The sequence below is a fragment of the Pungitius pungitius genome, chromosome 17 (assembly GCF_949316345.1).
Source record: "Pungitius pungitius chromosome 17, fPunPun2.1, whole genome shotgun sequence".
Lineage (NCBI taxonomy): Eukaryota > Metazoa > Chordata > Actinopteri > Perciformes > Gasterosteidae > Pungitius > Pungitius pungitius.
Genome location: NC_084916.1, coordinates 15,147,885 through 15,165,713, shown reverse-complemented (window position 1 = coordinate 15,165,713; position 17,829 = coordinate 15,147,885). Strand labels below are relative to the sequence as shown.

General features: G+C 49.4%; 2 protein-coding genes across 2 annotated transcripts in view; one reads left to right on the top strand and one right to left on the bottom strand.

Annotated features, from left to right (window-relative positions):
* The window catches only part of LOC119219662 (ubiquitin-conjugating enzyme E2 E2-like), a 19,934-nt gene extending 11,031 nt beyond the window's left edge, over window positions 1-8,903 (bottom strand). Inside the window, 4 exon segments of the mRNA XM_062558667.1 lie at window positions 5,987-6,037; window positions 8,711-8,739; window positions 8,741-8,878; window positions 8,880-8,903. Of these exon segments, the coding sequence (XP_062414651.1) occupies window positions 5,987-6,037; window positions 8,711-8,739; window positions 8,741-8,878; window positions 8,880-8,903 (242 nt within the window).
* Window positions 8,904-12,810: 3,907 nt separating this feature from the next.
* Window positions 12,811-16,869, top strand: sf3a3 (splicing factor 3a, subunit 3). The gene is made up of 17 exons (XM_037474982.2): window positions 12,811-13,047; window positions 13,154-13,201; window positions 13,488-13,540; window positions 13,732-13,837; window positions 13,936-14,008; window positions 14,156-14,247; window positions 14,341-14,423; window positions 14,634-14,772; window positions 14,860-14,928; window positions 15,031-15,098; window positions 15,349-15,456; window positions 15,553-15,622; window positions 15,747-15,911; window positions 16,064-16,174; window positions 16,261-16,351; window positions 16,448-16,503; window positions 16,608-16,869. Exons 1-17 carry the CDS (start codon window positions 12,952-12,954, stop codon window positions 16,683-16,685), a joined length of 1,506 nt encoding a protein of 501 aa, XP_037330879.1. The 5' UTR covers window positions 12,811-12,951; the 3' UTR covers window positions 16,686-16,869.
* Window positions 16,870-17,829: the final 960 nt, after the last annotated feature.

Genomic DNA, 17,829 nt, shown 5'->3' with positions numbered 1-17,829 from the left:
AAGCAATTAAGATGAAAAAAAAAGCTTTCAGCGCGCTTCAAGATTTCATCGCGTTGTGGGAACGTAGAACGCAATTAGGGAGCGTTTTTAAAATGATGCTTTAAATGTTCATATGTTACAGTAGATTGAGCTCAGGAAACCACTTGAAACCAGGAGCCATCACGCACATAGCTCACATGTCCCGGGGACATAACACGGTGTGTGTGTCCCCCCCCTCAGTGGCAACTCACAGAGAGAGTGTGTGTGTGGTGTGTGTGTGTGTGTGTAGGCTGCCTGCGTGAAGCTTTCTGCCAAAACAGAAATGAAACCTCACCGTAGCTTTTCTGTGCACTGGAGCTATCCGACCCCCGGTGCCAAGATTTCACTGTTTACCCACACATGAGCTGGGGCAGGAGCCAGCGCCCGCTCCCCCCCCCCCCCCTCCCCACCCCAGAACATTCCCCCGTGCCAGGGAAGGGAGGGGGCCACATGTGCTCACAGAGCGGTGGAGACTCAGGAGGAGATCCAGCAAGGGATGATTTACGCTGATCCATTAGCTCAGCTTAAAGCAGCATTCATGTTTTTCCAACCCCCCCCCCCCCCCCCCCCACCTTGCCCCCCTCCCGCTCAGAGCTAAGACGTGGGAGGTGATAGCTGTTGGAAGCTGACCACAAAAGGGCACATTAAGAATTCAACATCAGCTGCAAAAGCGACTGAGGCATGCATGGAGACAATTAACGCCGTGATTTACTGCGAGGACGATGACGCCCCCCCCCTCCATCCCTCCATCTTCTCCTATGAAACACACTCTTTGATTAATGGAGGCTCGGGGGGGGGGGGGGGGGGGGGGGGGGGGGGGCCTTGCTGGTGCAGCGACGGGAAGACTGGCGCCACCTGTCCTCTCGCGGAGCGCTGAATTCATCTATCAAGGGCGGACGTGAGCGCGGCGAGGCAATGAGGACCGCTGCTTGGTCTCAGATGGGCGGCGGATAGGCAGAGGAGGGTAGGGGGGGGGGGGGGGGGGGGGTGGGGGGGGAGGGACATTGAGTTGGTCCACAATCCCCCTTTTTCTGAAACTCAGAAATATTTCTTTAAGTCGGTCAGCGTTAACATATAACATAAGTACCCCTCTGCCGTCAAAACAGATGGAGTCCACTGGAAACAACCCGAGAGGGTTCAGCGCCCTGACCCTTGACCTGAAAAGAGAGGGAGAGACCAGAGACGGCGACACTTCGGACCCATAAAGAGGCCGCTTCATCCATGTGACGCCGCCACAGACACAGACACACGAGCCTATTTTTCTTCTTCAAAAGATACAAGTACATGTTTGTACAATGTCGACCTTTAATTGGCTGTGGGTATGAATGCCATAGACGGGTTAGGAGCCATAGAGCAACCGTGCGGTGTCCCCACGTAGAGGTCGCACACACACACACACACACACACACACACAGACACGTAGCATGGTTGGCTATTTATGTTCATCTGTGTACGGTTTACCCCCCCCGGCTAAACCCAGACTGACGAGACGGCAAGAGCAACGCCACGCACGGGTCGACAAGAGGAACGAGCCGGTTCTTTTGGGGCCGTCCCGTCGGAAGAGGATGAAGTAATGAACGAGCCTTTTGGACCCCGGACGGGTCGCTCCCAATGGCTGCGGCTCAGGAAGTGCGCTTCTGTGCGTACCAGACGCCAATGAAGTTTCCTCTTCAAGCGCCCGGAGAGGAAGTGGTACATTTATTTTGCAAGTAGAGGGCGTGTGTGTGTGTGTGTGTCTCTGTGTGTGTGTGTGGTGGTGGTGGTGGGGGTGGGGGGAGATACTGCAGTGCTCGCTCTACAGAACAGGACGGCTTGTCTAATGAGAGGCTAATCATTCATCCAACACGGAGACGCGATGTGCATAGCTGATATAAGCACGCTGATGATGACCTCATTCGCACACACACACACACACACACACACACACACACACACAGAGCACTGCGGAGACAGGCTTAGTCAGCTGTAGCAAACTGCAGACAACAGAGGGGAGGAAGTGAGCGAGGATGGAGGCGCAGAAGAAGAGGTGGGGGGGGGGGGAGTGTCAGTTACACAGACAATAAATAAGGTAAAGTCAAAATACTGTACAAACGAAAGAGTCGTTTTGCTGCACCGAAGACCTGGAATAACCCCCCCACATCGTGACACACACACACGCGCACACGCACACGCCACCGGGGCCCCCTCCTTTGTGTTCGCCTCCTAAACCTCCGCAGTAACATTGCAGACCAGCTGGTTAGGTCACATATGGGGTCCTTTACAAAGAAAAAAAAAAAAAACAGAAGAAAAAGAAGCACCTCCCTCTGCTGCCTGATGGTTACAGTGGAACGGACGCAGGGTGGACACACACACACACGTTTGTGTTATTATTATGATGAGAGCTCGTGAGTTTGGGGACGGGACAATCGGTCTCCGGCGGGCCTTTAAAGGGCAACGCGCGCTGATCCGCCCGCCGACGAAAGACTACTTAAGTAAATAAAAGGTGAGATGAGAGGATTCCACTCGATTTACTCGCCGTGGCTCCTAACATCACGCGGATCAGATGATCGACGCCCTTCCAGACTTCCAAACCCAGATGAAAACAAAACACTACGGGAAAATAAAACCTCCGATGGATTCAATTCAGCTCGAGCAAAGTTGTAAGTGGATTTTCTCGTGGGCTCAGATAAGAACGGATAATAATGCATCAACGGAGGTACTAGAGATGTGGGGTGGTAAACGAAGTGAGATCCTTACACGGGGTAAAAATGAGAAGCCGGCTGTCAAAACAGGGAATAATTGGCAGGTCTCCCTGTAGGGGGGCCGGCGGAGATCCTAAAAAGAGGGGGGGGGGGGGCTCCTTTATCTTTGAGGCTCTCCTGTGTCACTCGCAGAGGAGGAGAATCCGCGGGGCTTCTTTCCTCGCTGTGCCAGGCATCGCCGAATCGACGGATCGCGATACCTGCAGCTTGTTCAAATCCTCCACAGCAGAGAGAGAGAGAGAGAGAGAGAGAGAGAGAGGGCCCTAAGCAGCACCGTGCACCCGTACAACCGCACCCCCCAACCTCCCCCTCCCCCAATGTGGACGAGCGCAGGGAATCCAGGTGTGCACTCCGGGGGGGGGGCACACGGAGAGGTCCTGGCGGGACTAAAAAAAAATTAAAAACACAAACAACACCAGCCGCGCTGAGGCAAGGTCCTTCGAAAGGGGATCGCAGGCGTTACCACGGTAACCGGTGCGGTTTGGTGCGGTGACGTTTACATTGAGCTCTGGACGCAACCTGGGATCTGGGACTTTTCATTGCACAAATAAGGGGTTCATGAATAATAAAAAAGTCACAGAAGCTTTGTCCCTGTTGGCGAAACACACTGAAAACGCAAAACAAACATTTGAAATGTCACTAAATAAGAAATGAGAATCAGCACGTTGTTGGAGACACGTTTGAAAATAAATATGGATAAACACACACACACACACACAGTGTCGTGATTCCTGGTGTTGCAGCAGCTGTGATGAGTCAATGTGTGTGTGTGTGTGTGTGTGTGTCCCCGCTACGATGAAGCACAATGATGTCGTTGACGTGCGAGTGTCTCCGGTTCAGACAAAGTCCCCCGGAGCCCCTTTAGGAGATGTTTAATGGCGGGTAATATGTTCTTAAGAGTGCTGCATTACATCCCCCCCCCGTCGGTGGCGTGTCCTCTTGTCGGCGAGGAGGGAACGCTGTGCATAGCTGTGTATCTCACCTCCACCAATTAAACCGATTTTCTGCCATTCAACCGAAACGAAAAATCATCAAAAAGAGGGTAAAAAAAGGATCAATCATTGTGCTCTTTAAAGAAAAGAGAATGTTCCGGGGGGGTGGTGTCTTGCTGACATGTGACCATGTGACGCCCACAAGCGCTGCGCAGGGACAACTCGCCGGCAGGTTCTACCGGTCGGTTCTCTAAACAACTTTCCACACTCGTTGAACAGGTGCCTCGGGGAGGAGGTTTGAGTCGCTTTGCGCCGTGAAATCTTCCTCGAAAAAAAAAATGAAAAAAATGTCATGTGCAATTCCACAACAGGCTGCTTGATCGATTGCCGCCTCCACGTGTGACCATTCGCTGCCTTTATTGGGGACGTTGATTGTATGTTCCTCCACGTTGTGACGATCAATCGATCCAGCGAGGACACAATCGTCGGGTGACGCGTTTGTGATCAATGGCTGCCGCCCCGCTTTTTTTGCACTAATGACCCACGTTGGTTTTATAATAACCGCGTTGACACTTGACAATATTATTATTTTTGTTTTGCCCTCGACATTGTGCTTCGAGGACTCGACTCAATCACATCAACGGACACGGAATCCATTCACATTTCCTCTCACTCACTTTCTGCTGCCTCGTGGCTTTCATTTCTGAGAGATGTCTCCACTGATGTCCCTCTGGAACACACAAGGTCTATTTAAGAACGACGCAGAGAGAGAGAGAGAGAGAGAGAGAGCGTGGCCAATCCCCCCCCCCGCCCCCTCCCTGGAATCCACTCATTGTTTCCCCTCAGCCGATGGGGGATTCTTATCAAAACGCTGCCAGGGCCATCATGAAAGGATATGGTAATTATGAGAAACCACACACACACACACACACAGAGCCAGGAAGGAGGACCCAGCACCGGGCTAATATGACGTGTCTGGTGTGGGGGGGCTATTTACATACCCTTCCAGAGTGCTTGTCACATTCAATTAATTACTCCCTGGCAGGGTGACAAAGATGATTAAAAAGCACGGTGGAAAAAAACCCCAAAACAGAACGGGCTTTAGTCCTTTTTAAAGCGGAGAAAAAAGGTCAACTCAGAAGGCCTCAGGAGGCCTCCGAAGGGACGCTGTGTGATCACGAGCCGCGCTTTATTCTGGCGGGGTAATGAGCTGCATCACAGCGTCCGTTCACGACCCTCCCCCTGTCCCCCCCCCACACTGTCGGATCAATTAGCAGGTGAAGAAAGCAAGCGGGGGGGGGGGGGGGGCGTTGAAGACGCCAAGGCCCTTTGTACCAAACAGACACGAGGCGCATCGCCATCTTTCTTTTTCTTCTTCTTCTCCTCTTGTAGGTCTTCACAATGCGCTTTGCTTATCTCAACAAAAGAGCAGCCCGAGTCGGGACGGTTGTGGTGAAACGTGGAGGGAGGGGTGGTGGGGGGGGGCTGTTAGTGTGAGGCGAATACCCCAGGGGGCAAATGGATTCCTCTCGCATCGAAGGGAGGGACTCCCCCGACCGCGAGCCCAGATCAATCCATTCGTCACGAGGGCTCCTTCCAGCCTTTTCACTTACACCAATGTGACATTTTTCTACACAAACGCCCAGCTTCCCCCCCCGCACCCCCGTGAAATGTGTTTTTCCACCCTCTGCTGTTTGCTGCTAGGGGGGGGGGGGGGGACATAATGGCCCCGCTTCAGTCAGATTAGCCTCGTCCGAAAGGCCCGAAAATAACCAGAGCCGGATTCCACTTGACACCACGCAGGCGAGGAGAATTCAATTCACGATCGATATCCGCCCCGATGTCACGTGACCTCATTAAGAGGAACCACTTTAATGCCCGGTCTTCTCAGCAGTTGCATTTTATTTTGAAGGGCGGCGATCGTGGTGATATTTACCGCTAAAAGACTAAAAGTCCCAAAAGAAAAGAAGCTAGTGTGCGTTGGCTTATTTTCCCTCGGAGCTCAGTGAGAGGCTCCTGCTAATCCAGACCTGAGTAAGAGCGCTCATAGTGGGGGGGGGGGGGGGGGGCGGGGGGGGTGCTACAGCGATCCGTCTGGCCCGAAAAGGCGCGGATATTTGGCCTTTCGCCGGCCAACGAGGCCCCGGTCGTCACCCCCCCCCCCCCACCCCTACCCCCCGGGCCTGAGCAAACACGGCACAGTAATCCACCTGTGCTGCTCAGGTGACTCAGCGAGTTGCCACGATCCAGTCACACACACACACACACACACACACACAGTCGACGAGCTCCTACCTGCAGTTTGGCGGCGGGTCCAAGGTTATCTCTGCTAGCTCCTTCTGGATTCTGAAAATGAGAGGGAGACCTGTGTATTATTCACATTCACGGCCCCACAAACAAACACAAACACACACACAAGACGCACAACACAGTTATATAAATCCCCCGTGTGAAATCAATCCATAAGTGTGTGCGCTGAATAGCTCATTGATTTTCTAACGAGCTCCCGAGCGCCGCGACGGAACACGGAGACGCCTCCCCGTCACGCGTGATCACACACACACACACACCGCTGGATGTTGGCTTTCAGATGAATGAATGAATGAACAATAGACGGGAGAGACAGGAATGAATTGATGCTGATGTCAGAAAGGAGCCTGCGGGACAAATGCATCGCATCCCGTAATTAATCCGCCCCGATGGGGTCGGTCTCGGCCTCCCTGCTTCCAGGGAGCTGCTGCGGTGATTTCCACACCGGAAGGAGAGAAGGAAAGACGGTGTTTCATGAACAGACTACGGAGAGAGGTCAGGTTCAAGCGTCCATCACAGAGGTGTGATGGCGATTAAGGCCACAAGGAGCCCAAAATGCTGCGGCTATCGTCTCCATGCAACGTTCGCGCGTTGCTTCTGCTTCTTCTTCTATGTGAAAGCAGGCCGATGTGGACGAGCTGACCCCCCCCCCCGTGATGGGAAAATGCTCAGGGATGCTTCCAAAAAAGAAACAGACCAAAAACAAACATTTGAGCGCTCTTATCGAAGGTGTTCGCCCAGCTGGTTGGTGAGCCGGGACGTAGAGAGAAAAATAACCCGCTATCAAAAGAGCGAGGGGGGGGGTCGGGTGGGGTGAGAGAAGACCAGCAGTCGACTGACGACGGTCCGCACGCTCACTTTGTCCATCGCGAGTAGGTGGGACCGAAGCAACCCGGCGTACAACGCGCAGGGAGGGGGTGAATAAATCAAACAATCCCTTAAATGTAGCTGGTGTTTCTGCTGCTGGGTGGGATGAAGAAAACAGACAGAATAAAAAGGAGTTAAAGGACACGAGAGAAGAAGTAAAGAGTATCCAAGGGGGGGGGCGGGGGGGGATTTGTCTTTACACTGTGAGAAAATGACTTCACACAAGTGACTTTGGGGAAGGAGGAATAGAAAAAAAAGACATATATTTGCAAAGGAGGCCTGTAATGCGATCTCCACGCTGCTGGAGTCGTTCCCTGGCTCCAGTGTGTAATTCTATCTGCAGTATTTCCTGAGGTGGCACATTTGACGGCAGAAGCGGGCGACCCGTTTTGGGGAGAGGGGCGCGTTGAAAAGCAGGGGCTTGGGAACCCGGGATGGGGGGGGGGAGGACAGAGAGGAGGGGGGGGGGGGGGGGGGGGGGGACTGGCAGCGATTATAGCGAGAGTCCTCTTTAACGCAGACCGCTTCTCGTGTTCCACAGCTCGTCGCCTCCGACAATCCCCGACCCCCCCCCCCCCCCGAGACGCCGCCGGCACGAGGCTGCCACATTGCGCCCTTGCATTGGGAAAGCGCCAGAGACAAGAGGGGGGGTTGGGGGGGGGGGGTTTCAAGGTGTCAGGGTTACAGAAGCTCTGCCGTTCATGTGAAGGTTTTTTCTCTGTTCTTTCCCGTGTGACGCTTTAAAGAACTCGCCATGTGTCGTGCAGAGTCAAACAGCGAGGGGAGAACACGCCCGTCCACAATGGCACAATCTGAGAGGGGGGAGGGGGGGGGGGGAGAGGGGGGTTTCCCTGTAACTTTCCCTAGCCGATATATCCGACAATCCTAATTCAGCGCTTCTTTATTTTGAAGGTGGCTAAACGGGTTTCTTCTGCTCCACAATATTTGTAGAGATAAATTACCAGCAGGTGTGGTTGGACGACGCGGGACGATGTGTGAGGACACTTCTAACTCATAAGTTATAATTAGTCAGTTAATTAACACTTTTTATAAATCCTGTTTGGTCGACTACATTGTCAATTTTTTTTTTTTTTTTTTTTTTTTTAACCTTCTCCCACCTCTCAAATGCTCCTACATCGCCCTCCTCATGTCTTCTCTCCACCTCGGATGCCACCTCGTTAGTACAAAGTTGAGAGAAACCAAATTGTGCGCTATTATTTTTGGCACTTTCCGGCGGGGCGTAAACCATCTGCCACCGCGTTGGCAGAGAGAACTACTTCCTCTCTGTCTTGGCGGCTCCGGCAGCGGCTCCGGCAGCGGCTCCGGCAGCGGCTCCGGCAGCGGCTCCGGCAGCGGCAGCGGGAACAGAAGAAGGAGACGCCGTTGACTGTTTGCGGCTGAATTGACGTGTTTAACCCCGACGGGGAGGGAGGCCTTTAATATCTGGTCCAGTGAGTGTGTCTGTGTGCGTGTGTGTGTGTGTGTGTGTGTGTGCGTGAGAGGAGTCAGGTCAGCGTGTGTGAAACCAACCCGACGGCCATTAAACACGTAATGGAGCAGATTACATCGTAATGACAGTCTACTTCAACCTGGTGCTCTCAAAGCGCCGCTGAAGTGGCTCGCTGATGCCATGACTCGACAACAAGACGTTTATTAGCCATATCATTAAAAAAAAAAAAAAAAAACTTCTCTCCTGGTGTGAACTCGTTTTTGGGAGGGGAGGGGGGGGGGGTGTCATTCTCAGCGGAGGAAACTAATGGGCGTTTTCTTCATTTGTCGATATCTTAATTATCTTTATAAAGATCAATGGCGGGCCCCGCGTTGCCGTGGCGGCGCCCCTACCTCTTGGCGCTGGTGGAGAGCTTGGCGGCGGGTCTTGCTGGAGATCTTGGCCTCCTTCTTCTTGGGCTGGGTCTGGTCCCGCTGCTCGGGGCCCGGCTGCTCCGGCGGGGCCGCCTCCCTCTGCTCGGCGTCCGAGCTTCCCCCGCTGGTGTTGGGGCTGTCGTCCGGCCCTCGGCTGCACCTCGCTGGACATGCTGACGCTGGAGACACACACACACACACACACACAGACACACACATGCAGATGTTACGGATGCCTTGTCCCAAATGTCCCACTAACAACAGCAAATCTAATCCATTTCTTTTAAGCAATACAGAGCCTGTAACGCTCGAAGCACTGTGTGTTTATAGGCCCTCGTGAATATGCATAATGCTTTATTACAACAATAGCACATTATAAAGCATTTTATATTGACTTATAAGATCAAATATCACTGTACTTTGTAATTCCCTTATTGAATTTCCTTTTTGCAGGGTGTGTTATAATTGCCATGGTTGTTATACCTGTTATGCTTCTTAACCACCATCATAACGGTATATCAATTTGAGCCATGGTGTAATATATAAGGTTTTTTCTCGTCATTAGTGTCGTTGGTCTGGTTTTTACTGACATTCTGAGTCAGGAGATATAAAACCACTCAGACTTGCATGTATCAGTCTGCTACTAATTGCATCCTTTGTAGATCGTGTTGAGTGCATTTATGAATGAGAAGCCCTTCATGTAACTCAGAGCCGTCTCCAGTTGACGGCAGAAGGCAAACAGTTCTCCCCCCCCCCCCCCCTTTAAGAAGATCAAATGTTGTGTTAAATGCAACAGCTCTTTGTTAACGACAAGAGGTTTGTTGAGTTTGAGCCTGCTGGTCGATAAAGAACATCTGGCTTTGGAGAGACGGACTTCTGCGTTTGAATTAAATGGGAGAGCGAATGCGTTCGCATTTAAGTTAAATATCTTAAGAGCTCAAACGAAATGTAATCTTTCAAACGCTATATGCAAGGCTCTCGAGTGCCGCTTCACTGCAAGGCTTTTAAAAAAAAAACTGCATCATTTTAAATCACATGAATAGACATTTTTATTTTCTTCTAATTCGCACTATTTTTGCAGACTTTTTTTACACAACAAAAGATGAAATACTCTCACACTCCGCCCCCCCAGCCCGCCCCCCCTCCAGAGGTGCACTTGTAGCCGCAGAGGGCGAAGAAGTAAATACAGACCCCAGATCTGTTACCACTCATCCGGAGTCAGTCAAGCTGAACATCCGCCGGTCACAAGCCACGAGTCTTAATAAAAAAAAAGATGAATAATAAAAATTTTTAAAAAAGACTACAAGGTCATGTTCACTAAATCCAATTCCTCCATCACTCTGCACACAACACGTGTGTCTGTGTGTGTGTGTGTGAACGTCAAGGTGAATGCCTCTATTTACATTCCCAGGTCTGCAATGAAAAATGTATGACACGAGATGAACGGCTGTTTCGTGGGGGGGGGGGGGGGGGGGGTTTGGAGGGGGCATCTCTGGTGTGGATATCAAATGGGACAGTGGGAGCACGGACAGATCGTCCAATAAACACGACGACCTGGTGCAGATAACGGCCTTTTGGGCGGAGAGGTGATGGGGGGGGATTATGAGGGTTTGTGGTGACACGGAGGGACGTCCTTTTTGAAAAGGTTAAAACACGCTCATGTCCTCGGGTGAATTGAATCCTCTCAGGATACGGCTGTTGTCGTGACGCGGCGGCGGGGTTGTCAGGCGAGGACGAGCGCGCCGAGGAGCAAAAAGTTTTGCAGACGGAGCGGCAGATGTTTTGTATTTATTTGTTGTTGTTTCCTACAGGTGTGAAACTGTCAAAACACCTCAGCCGTAACAACCAAGGGGAAGCTTCTCCCAGGTTGTGTGTGTGTGTGTTTGTGTGTGTTTGTGTGTTATTGAGCAGGTTCTACAAAAAGAGATCACACCCAGAGGAGGAGGAGGGGGGGGGGGGACAGTCCAGGTACCTTCAGGCAACCTTCACGCAGGAGACCCAACGTTCAATACATCCTTGTCATGTTTTAATTTAGCTTTTAAAACGTTTTAATTAAACAATCAAAACTATGCCACAGCACTCTTTAAAATGTAAAGATTTATTTTAAAAAAAAGACAATTTGAACTTTGACATTTGGTCCTCCGTGTGAAGCCAACACACCCCAGTTGGAGGGGATTTGTGAACTGCCTCTTGGAGAAGTTTAATCCGTATTGGGGGGGGGGGGGGAGTGAGGAGGGGGGGGGGTGTTTGGTGCAATGGGTGCACGACGGATGAAACAGTGGCTTCTTAACGAATCTGAACGACGTCTTTACCGGGATCCGTGTCGATTCCACGCGCCCGGTTACCGGCGAGCAGGTCTTAAAATGATGGACGTGTAGCACGGGCCGTTCCCCCCTATTCAGCCGCACGTATCGGGGGCTAATGTTGAAGGACCCCCCCCCCCCTCCCTCCTCCATCCCCCTTACTGGAGAGGAGTTAACAGCAAGAAAAGCCTCGCTTACGTGACGCCTTTGATGAAGAAGAAGAAGAAGAAGAAGAAGATTCCATCCGATTGAAACCTCTCCAACATCCGGGCTCGACCTGACCGCTCTGCCGAATTCGCTCCTGCACAATAGACCGAATGGATGCCCCCCCCCCCCCTATTCCCTCCCTCCCTCCCCAACGACCACCGCCGCCCCCTCCCTCCACGCGATAACGTAAATAAAAAAGAACCCCCCCCCCACCACCACCACCACCAACACCAACACCACCACCAACACCCCGTAGTCCGTTTAGTGGAGCGCAGTGTTCCCTCCGGGGAGGAGGCTCACCTTTACGAGCAGGCTGGCCGCGGGTTGAGAGCTAATGTCCGCCGTGTGTCGCGTGGTCCGTGCCGCTGCTCCTCCGCTCGCTTTCCGCCCGACGCGTTGACTGACTGCGAGAGAATGTGCCCCGAAAAAAAAAAAAAAAAAAAAAGAGAAGAGAAGAGAAAAAAAAAAAGAAACCGCCGCGGTCAAGTTATCTTTAGTTTTACACGCGTCGTTTCCGGTTTTGAGTTGGCAAAGTAAAAGCTTAACTGATGCTTTATCTATTAAAGTGATGCATTCGTTTTATTCTGTCTTTATTAATATGCTGTAGGTTAGTCACGTCGTGTGATTTTCCGCCAATCATAAAATCAAGTTTACGGTATATAGTTTGTAAACAAATTGGAGCAACGCCCATTCATTATTATTTTTAGTAAATAAAATAAAATGCGAACTACTCATCCAGTCCTTTATTGTGTTTCTGTGTTGTTTCTAAAAGTATATTTTAGACCTGAAGTGGAAACATGGCGCTCACGAAATAAACTGAAATCGACGATTGCACTATCCAATTAATGCCACATTTAAAAAAAATCGTTTTGCTACAAAATAAAATACATATTATCCATCACACAGGATCCCTCTGATCCTTTTTCATTAAACGCCTCAGAATTATTTATGTTCACGCAGAGAATCAGTTCCGATTTTCTTCTTTTGTTTACCGCAGCTTGACAAATCAGACGTCCCCCGTGCGCGCTCCCACGCGAGTCCGCGCAAACTGTGTGCTCTCTGAAGCGTTATGGCAGGCTTTGATGGTTGTAGACTACAAAGGAAGTGGAAAAAAGAGAGGAATAGATCCATCTTCATTGAAAGGTGGGCACCGGGATTGTAAACCAATTCCCGACATAATGGAAAGCATAGATAGGTAATCATTTACAGTTCATGCCATAGACTTTGTATAAGAATGTCCCTACTCAGATGCAGGAGATGTTTGTGGTGTCTGTGCTTGATTACCTGTCAGGTGGAACGGGCCCATTATTTAATTAATCAGAAACAAATAGGAAAAGAACAGCTTTAAAACACCACGGGTCGAGCCCTCAACATAATTTAAGACACCATAGATAATTAACTAAGTGACCAGTATTTCCTCCATATCTTTCAAGTCCTTGACTATCTGTACCATCCTTCTTGTGTAAATCAATTAATTATCATTTTAGAAATACTGGCGCTATTGTTCGTGGACCGAGTCACTGACACGGAACCTTTTTAAGAGGTCGATGTTTCCTTTCGCCGAATAAAGCGACGGACCGAGCGAGCTTCCCGACATGCGCCATTGAAAACAAACGTAGCAAAATCGGCGGCGGCGGCTCACACATTTAATTGCGAACGAGCCCGAGGGATTATTTCGTCTTCAACAGAGTTACGACACATTCATAAACTATGGAGACTATTTTAGAGCAACAGCGTCGTTATCACGAAGAGAAAGAGAGGCTAATGGACGCCAAAACAAAAGAAATGTTGCATAAGAAGTCCACGGTAAGAGCCGTGCTAGCATTAGCATTGTTGCTAATCAGCACTGCAAACATTGGAAAATACGTGTAAGTTGAATTTTAAAGTGTATCTTTGCTTCTTTTTCTCACAGCTCCGGGAACAGATTAACTCTGACCATCGAACTAGAGCAATGTTGGATGTAAGTGCAACGCCTTTTGTTTTGATTTAAATGCGCAGCGTTAGCACCGGCCGGCTAACGTTTCCTAAAAGTTAATAGGGAAAGTTATACGTCACGTTATCTCATTCATATCATCTACAAGGCAACCAAAACAAATGGATACATGAACTTCGTGTTCTGCATCAAACACACCGCCTCCATAGTTTAAGAAGGGCTCACATGCCACACACCTATTATTGTTACATGCGGGTCCAGTACGTTATACGTCTATAAGTTAAACCCTAAACATCTGTTTATCTCTCCACAGAGGTATATGGAAGTGAGCGGAAATCTCAGAGACTCCTATGAAGACAAAGATGGGTGAGCGAGTGACCTACTCTAATCCAGATGTTTTAAAGTGGTACTCCAAAATACAGATGTTGTTGCAGCAGTATCATGTTACTATGTGTTTAACCGCAATGCCCGTTCTCTCAAAAGGTTTTCTATTAAATTGATTTTTCACCTGTAAACAGGGATTTCACACATTGTTGAATTTTTTTTCATAATGACAGAATGAGAAAAGATGAACTTGCTGCAATCTCGGGACCAAACGAGTTTGCGGAGTTCTACAACCGACTGAAACACATCAAGGAGTTTCACAGAAAGCACCCAAATGAGGTAGTTAACCTCTAACCTCTATACAGTCTCATATGACACTACATGAACTACGTTTTGACAAGAATATCAAGAGTAATGCTTTCATTTCTCTCTCGTAGATTTCCATTCCCATGTCTGTGGAGTTTGAGGAGCTGATAAAGGCCAGAGACAACCCCAGCGAGGAGGCTCAGAGTAAGTAAAGTGTAACTCATTTGCATTTCCTTACGGAGGTTTGGTCTGTTGAAGATCAGCGGACCATCTAGGGGTGGGGGCTACCTTGTTAAAAGTGAACCAGTTAGAAGCTGATGGTACCGCTCTGATTGTGTTTGTCTTCCACAGACCTGGTGGAGTTCTCCGACGAGGAAGGATACGGCCGCTACCTGGACCTCCACGACTGCTACCTGAAGTACATCAACCTGAAGGGAGCTGAGGTTAAGATCCCTTCATGTTTGCGTAGTTGATGGATTCCACGAAAATGAAAATATTTTTCTTTTAAACCCGCTTTCTATCTTCATTCCCAACAGAAACTTGAGTACATCTCTTACCTGTCTTCATTCGACCAGCTTTTTGACATCCCCAAAGACAGGAAGAATGCTGAATACAAAAAGTAGGTCCACCATATTTATTCCCTTCAGAACTGACAAGTAACGCCTGCATGGAACTTTAAGTAGAAAATACAAAGAATCTTGGCCTAATGATGTATTACGGACCTTTTTCAATATACTATAAAAGCCGTAGGCAGGGGTGTAGACTTGGATTGCGTGTGCATGCACCGTGCCCTTGTGCTCACCCAGTGTGGCCGTGATTGTCTCTGCAGGTATTTGGAGATGCTGCTGGAGTATCTGCAGGACTACACCGACCGGGTCAAACCTCTGCTGGACCAGAACGAGCTTTACGGCAAAGTGCTGTTGGACTTTGAAAAGAAATGGGACAATGGGACGTTTCCCGGCTGGCCTGTAAGTGCTCCGATTTGTGTGCCAGGATTTGGGGAGGTTAGTGCGGTCGTCCCCTCTGACCGGTTTGTCTGTTATTTTTAATTGTAGAAAGAGACGAGCAGCGCGTTGACACATGCCGGAGCTCATCTGGACCTCTCTGCTTTCTCTTCTTGGGAGGTAAAAAATGAAGAGCTTGTATTTAAAGATGTATGGTCTAAAATTACAACTACAATTGATAGATTCTGACTTTGACTGTGTTCTTCTCATTCGTTTCCACAGGAGTTGGCCTCTTTGGGTCTGGACAGGTTGAAGTCGGCCCTCATGGCGTTGGGACTGAAGTGTGGAGGGTGAGAACGTTGTTTGCACGCTGACATGAATAACATGGAACTGAATGCAATGCAAAACTGGAAAAGGACTTTCTAAGCTGTTGGAACAGTTAGAAGAATTTGCATCCCTTTGTCTGACATTTGGCATTTATAATGCCCCTGGACATGGACGTGGAAGTGCAAATTCATAACTAATTACAGAGCTATTGGTGCACATTCCCCATGCTGTTGGGACAACGTGATGGAACGTGTGTGTGTGTGTGTTGGACAGGACTCTGGAGGAGAGAGCTCAGAGGCTCTTCAGCACAAAGGGTAAATCCCTGGAATCGCTGGACCCGTCCCTGTTTGCCAAGAATCCCAAAGCCAAAGGCCCCAAAAAGTAAGCGGGTGTTAGAAATGCAATGCAGTGCTGACGGTGTGCTGCGAGAGCGCTCATCACATGATTCACACCACTTTCTATCCGCCACTTCTGCAGAGACACAGAGCGTAACAAGGAAATCGCCTTCTTTGAGGCTCAAGTCTATGAATACGTGGAGATTCTCGGGGTGAGTGCATCTAGCTGCTGTCAAACTTATGGTGGTGGGGGGGGGATCTTCACGTTGAGAAAAGTGCTACCCGGCTCACCGTAGGCCCAAACGTGACAGTTGTGGTGGTCCCTGGCGGTTACAGGAGCAGAGGCAGCTGACCCACGAGAACGTCCAGAGGAAGCAGGCCAGGACCGGGGAGGAGCGCGAGGAGGAGGACGAGGAGCAGCTCAGCGAGAGCGAGAGCGAGGACGAGGACAACGAGATCATTTACAACCCCAAGAACCTGCCGCTGGGATGGGACGGCAAGGTGAGGCCGCACATCTGTCCTGGATCAACACAAGCAGCAGGACTCTGACGTCTGATACAGATGTGGCTCTCGCACACATCTACTAGCAAGTTTGGATGTGACTTAAGTAACCTCTTAAGCTCATTTTTATGTGTGTTGCCGCCCCCCCGTAGCCCATTCCCTACTGGCTCTATAAACTCCACGGGCTGAACATCAACTACAACTGTGAGATCTGCGGGAACTACACCTACCGGGGACCCAAGGCCTTCCAGAGGCACTTTGCGGTACGTCGTCTTGCTTTTCGCGTGGTTCTTTTTTTTTTGCAGAGGTTATTTTTTTTTTTAAACGCAGCGCGCTTTGTGCTCCGCAGGAGTGGAGGCATGCTCACGGCATGCGCTGCCTGGGGATCCCCAACACCGCCCACTTCGCCAACGTCACGCAGATCGAGGACGCCGTCTCTCGTAAGAACCCTTCTCCTCGCTCGGCGCCGACATCTGGGTTTTGATCATGCAGATGACTGTTTATTTTTTCCCTGTTGGTTTTGATCGTTACTCCAGTGTGGGCGAAGCTGAAGTCCCAGAAGGCATCCGAGCGGTGGCAGCCAGACACGGAGGTGAGTCCACGCGGGCGGAAATCGGGACGAAACAATGCTTCCCGCTTCTGTTCTCTTTCTCAATCCGTGACCTGTGTTGTTGTTGTTGTTGTTGTTTTTTGCAGGAAGAGTACGAGGACTCGAGTGGCAACGTGGTCAACAAGAAGACCTACGAAGATCTGAAGAGACAAGGCTTGCTGTAGATCAAGGAGCATGTGAGGCACACAGAAAAAATGAAAAAAATTCCACAAGTAACGAGCGTCTTTTAAGATTTGCGATATTTTGTATCACCCGTGTTTCTTTTTATTTGTAAGTAGTAATGTTGTTTTACAGACTTTGTAATGTCGCCACCTTTTGACCGTTATAATAAACCGAGTACTTTTGTCACTGCGGTTTGTCTTTTGTTGTCAATGGGACTTCTCTAAGGATTATCCTTTTAGTGCTCAAGTATTTTCCAGCATCACCTCCCACGTAGCGAGGTCACATGATGAATGTCCACAGAAGGAGTGAAGTCAGGATTCTCTGCTCGGATTCACCCAAAAAGTGTGTTGTTTTTGTTTTTGTTTTAACAACTGTAGCAGAAACAAAACCAACAGCACCTCCCTGTGGAGAGAGTCAGTCATTACTATGAGACCACCGGGAGCTTTTGAATTGTTCAATTGAAAACATTGGCTTTTAAATGTTCTATAGATTCAGGAGATCAAAATATGGAATATATATGGATATATCTTCATGTTTTTGATAACAGTATTTTACTAAACTCCCTGTATTAATACCATATATAACCAGAGATGCACAGTGAACATTGATTTGTTTAAATATACTTTGGTACAAATTTTGATTGTCCAATAGACCAAAGGTCATGTGTTTGGACCGTGAGAGAAACCTCTACACCAGCAAGATGGGCCATTTTTCTATTCATTTTCCACATCTCCGTTCCTCTTGTCTTCCCATCGACACGGAACCTCTCCTCTTCTTCTCCACTAGTCAGAGAGGGTCCTTCAAGACCTTCTTCTCATCCTCCACCTAGTTTGATTTCTCCTCCAACTCCTTTAACTCTCCATCCAGAACATCAGTGCCCTAACCTGAATGTTAGAGGCCTGCCGGCTCCAACGCGCGGGTCAGTATCTCTATTTGAACTTTTGAACCCGCCCTTCTCTTTAAGCTCAGTTATTGCATCAAATGCCCTAAAATTCTGCTCATGTTTCAGTCAGCGGGAGCATAATCTGCATGAACCAAATAAACTGCTGGGATAAGCCCGGTAACAAAAAAGTCAATTGTATTGATGGACAGCCCAGCTAAGTGGATGGAGAAGTCAATACTCAAATGGACAAAGAATCTCTTGTA